Source organism: Notamacropus eugenii, chromosome 1, assembly GCF_028372415.1.
Source record: "Notamacropus eugenii isolate mMacEug1 chromosome 1, mMacEug1.pri_v2, whole genome shotgun sequence".
NCBI lineage: Eukaryota > Metazoa > Chordata > Mammalia > Diprotodontia > Macropodidae > Notamacropus > Notamacropus eugenii.
Window position 1 is genome coordinate 506,484,944 of NC_092872.1, and position 15,951 is coordinate 506,500,894.

General features: G+C 42.0%; 1 protein-coding gene across 1 annotated transcript in view; it reads left to right on the top strand.

Annotated features, from left to right (window-relative positions):
- LOC140518632 (piezo-type mechanosensitive ion channel component 2-like) overlaps positions 1 to 15,179 on the top strand; it is a 62,844-nt gene extending 47,665 nt beyond the window's left edge. Inside the window, exons 26-30 of the mRNA XM_072630956.1 lie at positions 939 to 1,108; positions 2,049 to 2,165; positions 6,631 to 6,710; positions 12,711 to 12,942; positions 14,391 to 15,179. Of these exons, the coding sequence (XP_072487057.1) occupies positions 939 to 1,108; positions 2,049 to 2,165; positions 6,631 to 6,710; positions 12,711 to 12,942; positions 14,391 to 14,667 (876 nt within the window). The 3' untranslated portion in view covers positions 14,668 to 15,179. The remainder of the gene's footprint in view (positions 1 to 938; positions 1,109 to 2,048; positions 2,166 to 6,630; positions 6,711 to 12,710; positions 12,943 to 14,390) is intronic.
- Positions 15,180 to 15,951: the final 772 nt, after the last annotated feature.

The window sequence follows — 15,951 nt, forward strand, 5'->3', positions numbered from 1 at the left end:
GTACCTCTCAAAGTATCAAGAAATCATCTGCTCAGGGAGGTTTGCTTCTCCTTCCAGTATTCTTTTCTCCTTTGCCTTAGCTCGCTCAGCTGCAGGAGCGTACCTGCCTAGCCGACCACTAAGAAGGTACCTCAGGATTTTGCATATTCTTTTGAGGGCCCTTAAGGATGGTTAAGGAGACACCTTGTCTTTTCAGATTAGAAGAGAGCACTTTTGCATTTTGACTTGTTTCTTTCGTTCTTCATGTGGCATGATGGAAAGATCCCAGCGCTAGAAGCCAAGGGATTCGGGTTCTATGATCATCCTTGCCATTAACTTACTAGGTGACCTTAGGCAAAGTTTCTTCTGCTCTTTGGGGCTCAGTGATATCACCATCATCATTAATATTTATATATGCCCTGAAGGTTTACCAGGTAATTTGCATATGTTCCCTCATTCCCTCATTTGATCTTCACAATAGCCTTGTTAAGGAGGAGCTATTATTATCTCTCATTTTGCAGATGAAGAAATTTAAACATGAGAGAGGTTAAATGACTTACCCAGGGTCACACGGTTAGTTAAGTGTCTGAGGCAGCATTCAAATTCAGGTCTTGCTGACTCCAAGTCCAGCAGTCCCTACCATGCCACCTATCTGCCTCTGTATAACAGGCTTGATTTAGAGCAGGGGATTCTTAACTAGTTATTTGTGTCTTGCATCATGGGACTCTCTGGCAGTCTGGTGAAGCCTTTGGAGCCTTTTTCAGAAGAATGTCTTTAAACGCATAAGGTAAAATAGATAGAACTTCAAAGTAAATGAAGTTGATTGAAAAAAAGAAAAATTCACAAAGCCCTGTTGAAGAACATCTCGCCTGGATGGTCTTTATGGTCTAGGGTTCATGTCCTGGGATTAAACAGTTACCTCTTCCTGCTCTCCTTTCCCTTCCCTCCCCACCCCCAAGGCTGCCATGCAGTTCATATCAAACTATCACGCAGAGGACATCATCGTGGCAAAGATCAAAAGTCATGCCAGCCTGCTCTGGAACATCAGCCCTGCCAACCGTGCAGCTATGATCTCCGAGCTCGCCACTGCCCCGGCTCTCTATGTCACCTTAATGTGGACCATTCAGAGGTAACTAGGCATTCATCCCAGCCAGGACACTTCCTGCATGTCTGAACCCCCGAAGACAGATAGTTCAGGATCTTCAGGGGGAACTTGGGTCTCTTGTACGGTTCTACACAGAGGAATATACTTAATAAATATGGTTTTGATTCATTTTTAGTCACTCACTGACCTAGAAGTAAGTGTCAGGAAGGGTTCAGGCTGCTTTTCTCAGAGGTGGGTAGTCACACAATTGTGGCAGAGGTGGGATTTGAACCCAGGTTTTGTGATGATAAATCCATTGGGGTTTTTTCCCCCTTATACCACTCTGCCTGATTTCTAAAAGTTACTTGAAAGCAGCACCTTTAACCAATGTGCCTATTTAATTTGTTTAGAAGCAGTTACTTCTATCCTGTGTAGGATTTTAGGGTTGATGTCAAAAGATCTCAGTTCAAATTCAAGCTCTATTACTTCTTGTTTATGAGATCTTTGGCAGGTCCTTCCCCACTTCCCTCACCCCACCCCACCTCAGTTTCTCCATGTGTAAAGTAAGGGGGGGTACATTTAAACAAGATGATCCATAAAGCCCCTTTCCAGCACTAATCCTATCTGTGATCCAAGTGGGACTGAGGCAAGAGAAGTACAGAATGGAGAAGAAAATAAGCTTCCTCCAGCACAGAACCTTCTCTGCAGCCACTCCCCATCTCCTCTGGCTCATGTGTGCTGGGGCAGCCTGGATGGGGTGTCCCCAAGGATGTGTCTAGGTTACAGCAGTTCATGCTTTGAGGCTAGAAGCAATTAAGATTTCATTTCCCTTCAGTTTCCTCGTTGTGGCAGCTGGGGCCATGAGACTGGAAGCAAAATTTGAGTCAGAGCTTGGGAGGGGGACAGGAAGCAGTCCTTTCTACCCTGTGGACTTTAGCTGAGCCTAGCTCAGCATTCCTCACTGAACTTCATCCTCCCATTTCAGGAACGTGTCTATAGTCAAGAATGTTGAAGCATCCGGCAAGTACACAGTGTGTTACAAAGATAAGAAAATGAGAGATCAAATTGTCCAAATGCTTACCCACGTTAGGAATGAGCCCATGTAGGTATTTCCGAATTCTTTTTGGAGTTCCTTTAAGCTGTGGTCTGTTTTCTGCTGAACGTAACAGAATATGTGTATGTACTACAGAAAGCAAAAGTGATTTCTTGAACTTCTCTCATCTTTCCCCTTAATGACACTAATCCCACGTCTCCTGATGTAGACAGAATATGGTCAAAGGCAGATTTTTCCTTTAGTATTTCTTGTTTGTTGTTTGCCCTTTATTCTCAAAGAGGACATCAGGAAGGAGGTGTCCTTCAGTTCAGGTCTCAGTTTGTCTGAGGCAATGCCCATTCAGTGATTAAGACTAGGAAAAATAAGGCAAAGAATAGCCTCTTTTACCCAGTCAAAAAATAAAATAAAGTCAATCTGGGAGGGAAAGATCCTCAGGGTTTCTGGCCAAAACAGAAACAATTACTATTTACACTCACTTTGAGCCATCAAAATCCTAAAATGACCAAGTGAGGCTTTGACTGGGACCCACTGTTAGTCAATCAATGAGAGTCAAAGTGATTTGGGTTTAAGGCATAGTCCATAAAAAAGGAATCTAGCCCATAAATCCCAAGATGTCTTATTAGGTTTCAATGATCAAAATATATATTCCTTTGGCCAGAGCACCTGCAGATAAGGGTATGATTCCCTATGTGGAAGAATGGAAAAGGAAAGGAAGGAAGGAAGGAAAAAGGAGAGAAGGAAAGAAGGAAGGAAGGATAGTACAGGAGGGAAGGGAAGGAAGGAGTTGCATTGCTCAACTGGAACTGACCAATTGGGTCCCCAGTGGGGCAGCTACTATTACTAGGACTTAAGGCTACAAGCAATGGGGCACAGTAGCAGATGTAGGTTTGGGCCATATTAGTAATCAGAGCTGACCCAAAGTGAGCTGTGGGTTCCCCATGACTAGAATCATCCAGGTTTAAGAGGCTGGATGACTGCTTGTTAGTAATGTTGCTGAGGGCTTTCATTTAGGTATGGTTTGATCAAGCTGACCTCTGTAGGCCTTTATAATCACAGGACTTGGCGCTTCTAGTAGATGCACCAACTTCTCTTTAAACTATTGTTGCTTCTTTTCATTCCCTTTAAAACACACAACAAGTTCCTCTTCCAGTACATTCTGGGGACTGGAAGGCATGGGCCTTCCTGATCCTATGGTCTCTTCCTCTACCCTCTGAAGACTCCCACCTCTGGTATATTCTATTGTACTACCATTTTTAAAGAGTTTTCTTCTGTTCTTCCATTTTCTTCCCTCTCATTTCCAAAGCACAACAATCATCCTTCGTAAAATAATTATAATAATACTAGCACCACTAATCTCACAGAGTTGTTGCAAGCAAAGTGCAAATTTTCACAAGGGTCCTATGGGAAGGTGAGGATGGTTTATGGCAAACTCATCCCCATTGTTCAAGAATTCCCCTCCTCACCCTCTAATAGTTTCCAGGAATCTTGCCTGTGAGGAGACCTTCAAGAACACATTACCTGCTACAAGGCTGGACCTTGAGGAAGACCTCAAATGATCTAATCATGAACCTCTCTTAATATCTTTCTCTCTAACCACTGATACTCTGCTTAGACTCATCCCTCAAAGATTAGCATACCCCATCCTCTTATATTTGCCCTATTCCAGTGATACTTAACCCCTACATGCTGAGGTTCCTCTGTCCCAACAGGTTGCTCTCTTACAAACTCAGCCCTACCCCATAGTGTCCCACTGGATCTGCCTACATCTTCCACTGTGTCCTCTGGGATACCTGCTCTGTAATTAACAAACTTTTTTCATCTTAAATCTTTCTTTTTTCTTCCATTTTCTGAAACTCACTAAAAACGGACTCCCTCCTAATAATACTTTCACCCTAATTCCAGTACTGGCTAGACTTTTTCTCATATGTCAGGTCATGGGGAGAATCAGAGTACTCTTTTCCTCCAGTTGCCATTTTTAGATTCTCCTTTTCACATTATCCAAATTTATCATCCATTCTGTAACCTAGTGATTGTTATTCTTTGACTCCTAAGACATTCCCCTTCCTTTCTTAATGAGTTCAGTGCCTGGCTCAAAGTCTCTGTATCTTCTCTATATCCTGCTCTCATCTTACAAATGTCCTAACTTCCTAGTTCCTCAGTCTACTCAATTCTCATGACCTACTTCTTGATTTCACTTCAGTTACACGAAGAGATGGCCATTCCCTTGATCTTGCCATCACCCATGGGTATGTATTTTCTTTCACATTCCCTTACCCCAGAATTCCTTTATCTGATCACAATCTTTTATCATTCTATCTTTGCCTATACCCAAACTTTGTTCTTCATACTCACTGGGACCTTCATTCCCTCCACTCCTCAATTCTCTCCCAGGCCATTACATTTACACTGGTTTATACTCTCCTTTCTTCCCAATCTCAATCCCTAGGTTAATCAACCCAATTCCTATAATATCATCACTCTTAAATCTCTTACCATCCTGTTCTATTGCCAATCACACCTTGCCAAATCCCTACCCAGAATTAATCCCACCATCCACCTATTTTGCACCTATTCCCATTCTGGAATAGGAAAGAGCTGGAAGAAATCATGAAACCATGCTGAATGGGTCCAACTACACATTTATATTATCTAATCTCAACTGATTCCCCACTAAGATAATCATTCTATTCATCCCTACTTAATTTGCTATCTCACTCTCCACAGCAGTTGCTCTGAATCTCATCTCTTCTCAAGCCTCTTACAGCAGCCCCTCCCCCACACTCTTTGCTGAGGACCTTGCCCCATATTTCCCTGAAAAAGAAAAATGGAAGTCATTCCCTAAGAGCCTTTCCCTCTCTCCTTTCTCCCCTCTTCCTATCACCTGCACTCCCTACATCTCTCCTCACTCAGAATTCCTTCTCCACAATTCTCCTCCTTCAATCCAGTCTTGGATCAAGAAGTAGCCCTTTTCCTTGTCAAAGCCAACTGTTCCATATGATCCTTTGATCTTATCTCTGTCTTCTCCAGTAGGTTGACCCCACTCATGCTCTTACCTTCAGTCTCTGTCTGTTGGCATTTCCCTACAGCCTACAAACATGCCCCTATCTTGCTCATCCTTAAATAAACCTTCATTTGATCTGACCATCCCTGCTAGTTATCATCCTATATCTCTCCTCCCCTACTCAATTAAACTCCTTGAGAAAGTTATCTATGCTAGATAGCTCTACTTTCTCTACTCTCTTCTAAACCCTTGGAAATCTAGCTTCACCTCCTGAAACTGTCCTTTCTAAAGTTACTAATGATTTATTTATTGCCAAGTCAAATGACCTTTTCTCAGTCTTTATCCTTCTTGACCTCTCTGCAGCCTTTGACACCATTGATCATTTCCTGAATACTCTGTCTTCTCTAGGGTTTCATGACAACTCTTTCTCCTAGTTCCTGTATCTGTTCAAATGTTCCTCTTTAATTTCCTTGACTGCTTGTTCATCATTGTCACACCCACTATGACCTGTGGCTCTTCCCTAAGACTTTGCCCTATCTTCTCTTTTGGCTTTACACTTGGAGATCTCATGAGCCTCATGGATTCAGTTCAGATGATTTGCATATCCACATATTCAACCCCACTCTCTCTCTCTCCCCTGAGTTAGTTTAACATTACCACCTGCCTTTTGGACATTTCAAACTGGATGTCACACAGGCATTCTGTGAATTCAAAGAGAATTCATTCTCTTTCCCCCATATGCTTCCCTCTTCCAAACCTCCCTGTCCTTGTAAACATGACTGGCCCCCAGTCACCCTAGTCTATAATCTTGGTACTATCCTTAGCTCCCCACTCTCACTCATCCCATGAATGCAGTCCATTACCAAATTTTTTTATTCCTACCTCCACAGTATCTCATCAGCATTCCTTCTCTCCACTCACACAAACACCACCTTATTTCTGAACCTTATCGCCTCACATCTAGACTGTTGCCATCACCTTCTAGCTGGTCTCCTGACCTCAACTCTCCCCATTCCAGACTATCTTCTACCCAGCTTCCAAAATGAGTTTCCTAGAGAGAAAATCTGAAGATTTCATTCTCCCCTACTCAACAAACTCCAGTGTTTCCATTTTACCTGTTGGGCTTTTAAAGCTTCCTGCATAAGACAAGTACCTCAGTCAGCTTTCAGGATTGACCCAAGTGGCTTCTGGTCTTCCTAGTACATCAAAATCCAGGCAACTGAATTCCAGAAGCTTTCCATCTCATTCCATGGAAAAGAATGAATCCAGTCACCAAACTCTTGGCTTCTCAATTAAAGCTTCCCTGTTTATTCTTAAATTGATGTTTAAAAGTATGTGGGGGAGGGGAAGCAGGGATTGAGATGTAAGAAGATAATGTAAGAAATAATTTCATTTCTTTAAGGAGCCAATAGCGTTTCCATCAGCTTACCAGAATATGTTATGTTGTGCTCATTATAAGAAGTAAAACAAAATAATGAGTTAAGAATTTTTTCCCCGTCTCTCCCATTGAAGAACTCTTCCTAGTTTTATTCCTAAAGCTCTGAGGACAACAGCTGGAACAGAAGCCAAGATTGCTCACCGGTTGGAAGTTGGTAAGACATTCAGCCTCATGTATGACTCCAAACTTGTTCTTATGAACACTACGGGGAGGCCTCTTTTCCTATGGACCTTTTAGTCTCCTTTTGAACCCATCGAGCCCCTGAGGGAACCTGGCCACATTTGGGATTCCTCCCAGCTAAGGAAGACACTTTGTTTAAAGTGATGGCAAATAAGACAACTGCATTCTTGAAGGCAGAGAATAGAATAGATGGAAGAAGTGTGGGGAGGTCAGAGAACTGGACTGCTAATTCTAAGAGGACTTCATGAGGGGTAGCAAAAGGAACATGGGATTTGGATTTAAAGGGCCTGGGATGAATCCTGGCTCTTTCACTTTTCGTGTGATCTTAGTTAAGTCCCATTAGCACCATAGGCCTCTATTTATTCCTTCATAAAATGAGTGTCTTGAACTAGATGGCTTCTAGGATCTTTTCCAAATCTAAATCAATGTGGCTTCCTCACATTGCTGAGTCTGATGCCCTGGGAGATAGCAGAGAAGACTAACAATAGTTATAAACCAAAACCAAAACAATGTCCTCCCTCTGCATGCTGCCTTGAACTTTTTAATTTGTTTTCATTTCCTTGAAAAAAATTTTGAACCAAACAATTGAGTATTTCCATTCAGAATCCAGAATAGAATTATACAAGAAATTATGCAAGAATCTCTGTTCTGCATAGTTTGATTTTCAAGTATATTTACACACAATATAGAATTTTCAAAACTTTCCTTATCTGTGATTTCTTCTCTCCACTTCTCATTTTTTGTTTCTTGGGAAACACTGCCACTCCCATCTCAAAACTTTTCTTTTTTTGTGGGTGGGAGGAAGAGGGAGGCGATTGGGGTTAAGTGAATCACCCAGGGTCACACAGCAAGGAAGCATCTGAGGTCAGATTTTAACTCGGATCTTCCTGACTCAAGGGCCAGTGCTCTATCCACTGTGCCACCTAGCTGCCCCACTTGATGTCTTTAAAAATGATTTTTAATTGATATATTTTGTTTTTGTATCTCTCCTCCCTTTCATGGCTAAAGTTGAAAAAGTTGTCTACAACAGGTGCCTCCACTTTAATTTCCTCTCTCTTACTCTCTGCAGTCTGGCTTCATTCACTGAAACTGCTCTCTCCAAAGTTACCAACAATCTCTTAACTGCAGATCTCATGGCTTGTTCTTTCTTCCTTCTCTGCAGCCTTTGATGCTGTTGGTAACTCTTCTCTCTAGGTTTCTGTGACACTGATATCACATTCGTCCTCCTTTCCAGGCTTCTCTGCTATATCTGACAATGAGGTTACACCCTATAGCCATGAGTGTCCCTCAAGCTTCTGCTCTGGGCCCTCTTCTCTTCTCCCTCTATATTATTTCACTTAGTGAACTCCCCCCCACCATGAATTAAATTATCCCTATGCAGATGATTCCCAGATCTACTTGTCTAGTGCTGACCTCTCTCCCAACTCCTAGCCTCAAATCTCCAGCTGCCAACTAGACATCTCAAAATGTATGTCAGGCATCCTAAATGCCACATATCCAAAACTGAACTCATTATCTTTCCTCTCAAATCCCTCTTCCTAAATTCCTTATCATTGGTAAGTATACCATCATCCTCCCAGTCACCCAGGCTCTCAACAACATCCTCAACTCTTCACTCTTTTCCCTGTCCTGCCTACCACACTCCATCCAATTGGTTACTTAAGTCCTGTGTTCTGCCTTCTAACATCTCTCTCTTATCTGTGCCCTCCTCCTCTGACAACTGCTACCACCCTGCTGGAAGTCTTTATCATTTCACACCCAGACTAGTGAAACACCTGTTGATTGATCTCTGCTTCAAGCCTCACCCCACTCTAGCCCATTCTCCGCTTGACTGTCAAATTATCTTCCTAAAGTGCAGGTCTGAACATGTTACCTCTGTTGGATAAATTCCAGTGACTCCCAGATATCTACAGGATCAAATATAAAAACCTACGTTAGGCTCTTAAAGCCTTTCATAACTTGGTCCCTCTTCTTAGATCTTCCTCCCTCCTGAGATCCAGTGACACCTGCTTCCTTTTTGTTCCTGGCATGACTCTCTACCTCTTGACCGAGCATTTTTGCTGGCTGAGCCCCATTCCTGGCATTCTCTTCTCATCTTTGCCTTCTGGCTTTCCTGGCTTCCTTTGTGGCAGCTAAAGTTCTACCTTCTGCAAAAAGCCTTTCTCTGCCCTCCTTAATCTTAGTGCCTTTAAGATTATCTACAATTTATCCTCTATTTATCTTATTTGTACTTAGTTGTCTGTGTGTGTGTGCACGTGCGCTCTCTCTTCCATTATACAGTGAGCTTTTTTTAAAAAATGGAACTATTTTATTTGCTTTCAGTGTTTGACAATCACTTCCAGACCCCTTTTACTCTCCTCTCCCTCCCCACTCTCTCCCTGAGACAATGTACCATCCTATAGGTTCTACACATACATTCCTATTAAATGCATGTTGCATAGAAGAATTAAAATGAATGGGAGAAACCATAAAACAAAACAAAACGAGACTTAATACAAAAGAAAATGGTCTGTTTCTGTCTGCAATCCAATTCCATAGTTCTTTCTCTGGATGTGGAAGGTGTTTTGCGTCGAGTCCATTGGAAATTTTTTAAGTCCATGCATTTCAAAGAAGTACTAAGTCTACCAGGAAAATTCCTTGCACACTGTGGTTGTTGTTGTGTACAAAGTTCTCCTGGTTCTGCTCCTTTCACTCAGCATCAGTTCAGATAAGTCTTTCCAGGCTTCTCTGAAGTCTTCCTGTTCATCATTTCTTATAGCACAATAGTATTCCATTACATTCATATACCACAACTTGTTCAGCCATTCCCCAATTGATGGGCATCCCCTTGATTTCCAGTTTTTGGCCACCACAAAGAGAGCTGCTATAAATATTTTTGTACATGTGGGACCCTTTCCCATTTCTATGATCTCTTTGAGATAGAGTCCCAGAAGCAATATTGCTGGGTCAAAGGGGATGAACATTTTTGTAGCCCTTTGGGCATAGTTCCAAATTGCTCTCCAGAATGGTTGTTGGATCAGCTCACAGCTCTACCAACAATGAATTAGTGTTCCAACTCTCCCACATCTTCTCCAACATTTATCATCTTTCTGTTTTGCCATGTTAGCCAATCTGATAGGTGTGATGTTGTACCTCAGAGTTGTTTTGATTTGCACTTCTCTAATCAATAGTGACTTAGAGCAATTTTTCATATGATTATAGATAGCTTTAATTTCTTCCTCTGAAAATTCCCTGTTCATATCCTTTGACCATTTATCAATTAGGGAATGACTTGTTTTCTTGTACATTTGACTCAGTTCTCTATATATTTTAGAAATGAGGCCTTTATCACAGACACTAGTGGCAAAAATTCTTTCCCACTTTTCTGTTTGTCTCCTAATCTTAGTTGCATTGGGTTTGTTTGTGCAAAAACTTTTCGATTTAATGTAATCAAAATTATGCATTTTGCACTTTATAATGTTCTTTATCTCTTTTGGGTCATAAATTTCTCCATTCTCCATAATTCTGACAAATACACTATTCCTTGCTCCTCTAATTTGTTTATAGTATCAATCTTTATACCTAGATCATGTATCCATTTGAACTTTATTCTTGTGTACAGTGTCAGGCATTGGTCTATGCCCAGTTTCTGCCACACTGTTATCCAGTTTTCCCAGAAATTTTTGTCAAATAGTGAGTTCTTACCCTAGAAGCTGGGGTCCTTGGGTTTATCAAACAGTAGATTGCTATATTCATTAACTACTGTGTCTTGAGTACCTAACCTATTCCACTGGTCTACCCCTCTGTTTCTTAGCTAGTACCAAGTGGTTTTGATGATCAGGTAGGGCCAGGGACAGTGAGCTTTTTAAAAGCAGGAACTGTTGGGGTTTTTTTGGGGGGTGGTGGTGGAAGGTGAAGTACCTTTGTTTGTATCCCCAGTGCTTAGCACAGCTCTTGGCACATTAGACGCTTAATACTTGTCCACCGACCTACATTTAACAATGATTTGCATTTTTCATTAATGATTTTGAGCATTATTTAATATTGTCAATAATTTGCAATTCTTCTAAGAACTTTGTTTATATCTTTTAGCTATTTATCTACTGGGGAATGCCTTTGGTGTCGTATTTCTATTAGCTGTTTATGTCTCTTGGATATCCCATCTTTATTGGAGATATACGATATGAAGATTTTTTTCCAGATCACTGCCTCCCTTATCATAGGATCAGAAACTCAAAGCTGGAAAAGACCTTAGAGATCAGGTTCAGCCTAATGCATTATACAGATGATGAAACTGAGGCTCAATTAAGTGACTTGCTCAGGGTCAAACAACTACTAAGAGCCTGAGCCAAGTTTCGAACCCCAGGTTTTCCTGCCTCCAAGTCCAGCACACTGTCCACCATGTTACACTGTTTCTCATCTAGCAACATTTTGTTTGCTGTGCACCTTTTCAAAGCACTTTGTAAGCCCTAACATGCTTCTTAGAGAAATGTGACATATTCCAGGTGCCTTCCCATTTGGTCTCTCAGTTCTCACTACAGCCCCGAGAGACAAGGATCAGATTCAGCCTGAATTATGAACCCAAACCATGCAGGACAAGACTCATCCTGGATAACAACCTTGGAAAGTGATAGGAAAGATGGTTCACATTTCTCTACCTCTCTATCACCTTATAATTTACAAAGTGCCTTCCTTACAGAAAGCTCTCTGAAGGCAGGGACTGTCTCCTTTTTTGTCTTTGTACCTGTAACACCTAGGACAGTGTCCAGCACATAGTAGGTTTTTTAATAAATGCTTTATTGTTTGAGGTGGGTAGTATAAATTTCTGATTCATGTTTTACAGAATAACACCTACTAAACTGGCAAAGGCTTAAACAGGTGGACTACCTTCCCCCGGGTCACATAGTCAGAGTGGAGCCTCAAGTCCCCTTTCCACCTCTCCATGGCTGCCCACATATTGAATTTGTTTTAGTGAATCATAAAGTAAAACAAAGTAGTTCCCATCCAACCAAAACCACTTACTGATCCAGTTTTAACTAGAATAATTTTAAATTACAAGGCTTACACAGTGTATAAGTAGGTATATAATAAACCTTTGTTCAATATGTCAAGTGGCAATATTTTTCTTGAATGGCTGATGCCATCAAAAATATACTTTAAACCAAATCAACATTTCATACAAATTGAGTCCCTGCTGTGGTGTAAGATCACTGGACTATTTTACAGATGAGAAAACTGAGACTCAAAGAGAAGTAATTTATCTGGAACAGGAGGAATACTAGTTTGGAATTTCAAAGACCTCAGTCCTAGTCTTCATCATCGCTGGTGGCTTTTGGGTACAATCCAAATAGTGTAGAAATTCTGGTCAGGAAACCTGTGTTTGCATTAGTTCTGACACTAGCTGCCATGGGCAACTTACTTCACCTGTGTACCTCCGTTTCCTTGAGTACCTGCCTTATGAGGCTGTTATAAGGAAAATTGTATAGTTCAAAGTATTAAAGAAATATGAATTAATAACAATCTCTCCATGCCCATTTCTTCATTTGTAAATTGTATGAGATTAAGATAGGACACAAGGGCTGGACTGATGATTTCACTGATATAGAGAACTCCCAGATGAGGAAATTCCTCTGCCAACGCATGTTGGCACCTTCTCTGAAATCTATAGGCTTAGAGAGCTGTCTAGAACACAGCACTTGTACTAAGTGACTTGCCCAGGGTCACACAGCCAGTGAGTAAGATTTTAACCTGGGTTTTCCCAGTTCAATGACCAACTCTCAACTCCTTCATCATGGCTGCCTCTAAAGTTAAAATACTGGAAGGAAAATGAAAAGGAAATATCATCAAAATCCGTTCATGATACATAGGTATAGTCTCAGGATTTTCTTCAGGCTTGGATAAGGAGACATTGTCCTTGAAGGATTGACTTCTACTCAGTGAGGAGAGGTTAGTCTACCTTGGAGTAAATCTCTAGTGGATCCCTCTTTCCTTTCAGTCCATTCTGAAAAACCCCAGGACATTGACAGGCTGGCTTTCTACCGAAATATCACCATCCGGCTGCAGCAGGCCAATGCCTCATCCTCAGGCTCCGGGACCACTGAGTGGTGGGTTATCCAAGAGTGGAGACCCAGCTGTGCAAAGAACCAGGGTTGCAGTCAGGACCTCGAGATCATTATCTATAACGACAAAGTCAGCCCCCAGAGCCTGGGCTTCCTTGCAGGATATGGGTAAGAAATCAAGTAATCCCTGGGGGAGCTTCCCTGTTTGAAAAGGGCCTGGGTTGTCCTTATGATGCCAAAGAAGGGCTCAGCAGTGTTAATAAGGCAGGTAGTAGTTCTGAAGCTAGAACAACAACAACAAAAAACCCCTCAGTGTCAGAGATGGAAGGGCCCTTAGGGAATGAGTCCAGTTTCACCCATTTTATAGATGGGGGAAAAGGTCCAGAGAACGGTACTGACTTTTCTAGTCACACAAAGGAAAAGCCAAGAGAACTCATCTCTGATCCTTAGAATTTTAAGTTATCAAAGTTTAAAAGTGTATGGAGCTTTATGAAGAGCCTCTATATTACATGTATGAGTACGCTCCCTAAGAGCACTGTCAAAAACGTTTACTGATGGGAAGACCTTGATTCAAATCCTTACTCTAACATACTGGCTAAGTGACCCTGGGCAGGTCACTTTAGCACTCTTCTATATAACTTCCTAAAGCTCGAAATTTCAGAAGGTCCTAACCTAAAGTAAGAGATTCCTCACTACAGAATTTTCCTATTGCACAGAAATCACAGGTCTGAACAGGGGTAAAACAGTATCCCCCAAATTGGATCTACAAACATTGAATGCCTAGTGAGCACTGGGCAACGAACGCAAACATAAATGAGAAGACTCATATCCAAGTGTTCATTGTCATCTATGGAAAGAACGCTGGACTCCAGACTTGGCTAATCTACTCACCTCCTGGATGACTTTGGGCAAATAACCAAACTTCTTAGGGGCCTCAGTATATCCACTTATAAAATAAAGAGGTCCTTTCCTACCTTCCCAGAACTTGATTAGCAAAAATGAGACGAGAAATGGGCTTTTTCAGAAGGTTGTGATAAATATACAAATTGATGTTGATCACTAAATTTGAACTATTTAGCTTCAGTGGCAAGCATAAAAGGTTTTGTTAGGGATTTTTGTTTCTCTTTAGAAATAATTAAATTGCTTGCATTTTGGTTCTTCAGAAATTGAGGTGTTCCTAGATTCACAACCATCCAGCTTCATCAAAACATCTGTGGGATTTGTTGTTAACTTAGGTTGTTGTATGAGGGAAGCTTGGGACCATGGGAAATACTGTGCAGCTTCCCATAAGTAATCAATATATTCCCTTTTCTACCCAATTTTGGACCCAATTCATTTTTTTTAGCAGCCCCCCCTCCCCCCATACACACACACAAAACTTCCAGAAGTATCTTTGTGTAGTAGTGTTAGACCTGGAGTCAGGAGAGACCTGTTTATATCCTGCTTCTGAAATGTATGGAAAAGTCCTTTAAAACTGTTGTTAAGTTCTAGATGAACTGGGGTCCCTGTTAACAGAGGGAGTTCTCATAAACCTGAAATAAAATAGTTGTAGCAAGAGCTAGATTGTTCCCAGTCACAAAGTAAAGGCCTTCTGTTGCTTTCTCTCTCCCTCCCAGTATTGTTGGGCTGTACGTGTCTGTTGTCATGGTTATTGCCAAGTTTATCCGGGAACACTTCAATGGCATCTCACGATCCATCATGTATGAGGAACTCCCCAATGTGGACCGCATTCTCAAGCTTTGCACAGACATCTTCCTGGTGAGGGAAATGGGCGATCTGGAACTGGAGGAGCAGCTCTTCTCCAAGCTCATCTTTTTGTATCGCTCCCCAGAGACCATGATCAAGTGGACTCGAGAGGCCCAGCCCCCTCCCCAGCAGCTAGTGGGTCAGTGATCAGGTTCTGGCAATCATATAAGACCCCATGTGGATACCCTCCCCTGAGCCCACCTACATTCCTTGCTAAAACCTCACTCTCAGTGCACAAGGAACCCCTCTCAGCTGGTCACCCTGCAGTCGGCCTGGCCCTGCTGTCCTGCTGGCAGGTAGTCTTTGTGTCAAAGCACAAAGGAAAGCACTTCTCTGCTGTTACTAACACGTGCGGCAGGTGGTGACACGTGGGAATATTTGTCTTTCAATGATCTTTGCTAATAGAGCAGCCTGGCTATTGCTGCACATGCCAGTAGATGGCCTTGGACAGTCTGATAGATCACACAGCCTAGGTGGCTGGAAGCAACCACTCCTCTCTTGGAACACAGGCTTACGGGTCCCCACTCTTTGGCATGGCAGCTGATCAGGCACTCTGGAAATCTCTTGTACTGTAACTTAGCTTTTCATGGGGATGCTAGCTCAATCAGACTGTAAGCTCTGAGGGGCAGGAACTAATTTACATGATGATATAACTGAATAACTAGATGTTCAATAAATTGTGCTGATGTACAAAGGAAGAGTTAATTTTCTCTCAGAAAAGGGAAACATCAAGAGTTTCAGAAGGGACACACAATTACAGACTGTGTGCTGTGACCGTATTCCTTGTCTACAAGGCACACGTAAGAAATCTCAGACTGTAAAGGAAAGTCCAGCCTCTCCTCCTCCCTCCCTCACTGAGCCAGCTCAGACTCAGGCTTTGTCAACATCCAGCAGAAGAGCTATTGATACGATACCGTGTGTTTCTCAGCTCCCTCAAGAGAAAGGCTATTCCTATGAGATACTTACAACACGCTCAGCCTCCCCATGTCCAAACTGAGCTCTCCTTCACTGACCACCCTCAGGAGGCTGCATGATAAGCTGCAAATCTCATTGTAGGATTCTGGCTTCCAGAAGCAGAGGAAACTCCATATTAAACTACAGACTGTGTCATCTAAGCCCACATCAGGCTAAGGTGGCTTCCCCTACCTGGGGCAAGATAATTAATAACTCACACTAGGACTTGAAGATGTGCAAAGTGCTATAGATAGACAAAGTCTCTGTATTTTTTTAGCTTTCACTTGACCCTCACAAGAAATCTGTGTAGTAGATAACTATTATCCCCTTCTTACAGATGAGGAAACAGGGTCACGGAATCAGAGCTGGAAGAGCTCTCAGAAGCCATCTAGTCCTTTATCTTACAGATGACGAAATCAAGGCCTGGAGAAGTTAAATGACTTGAATAGAGTCACAAATAATAAGTGGCAGAAATGG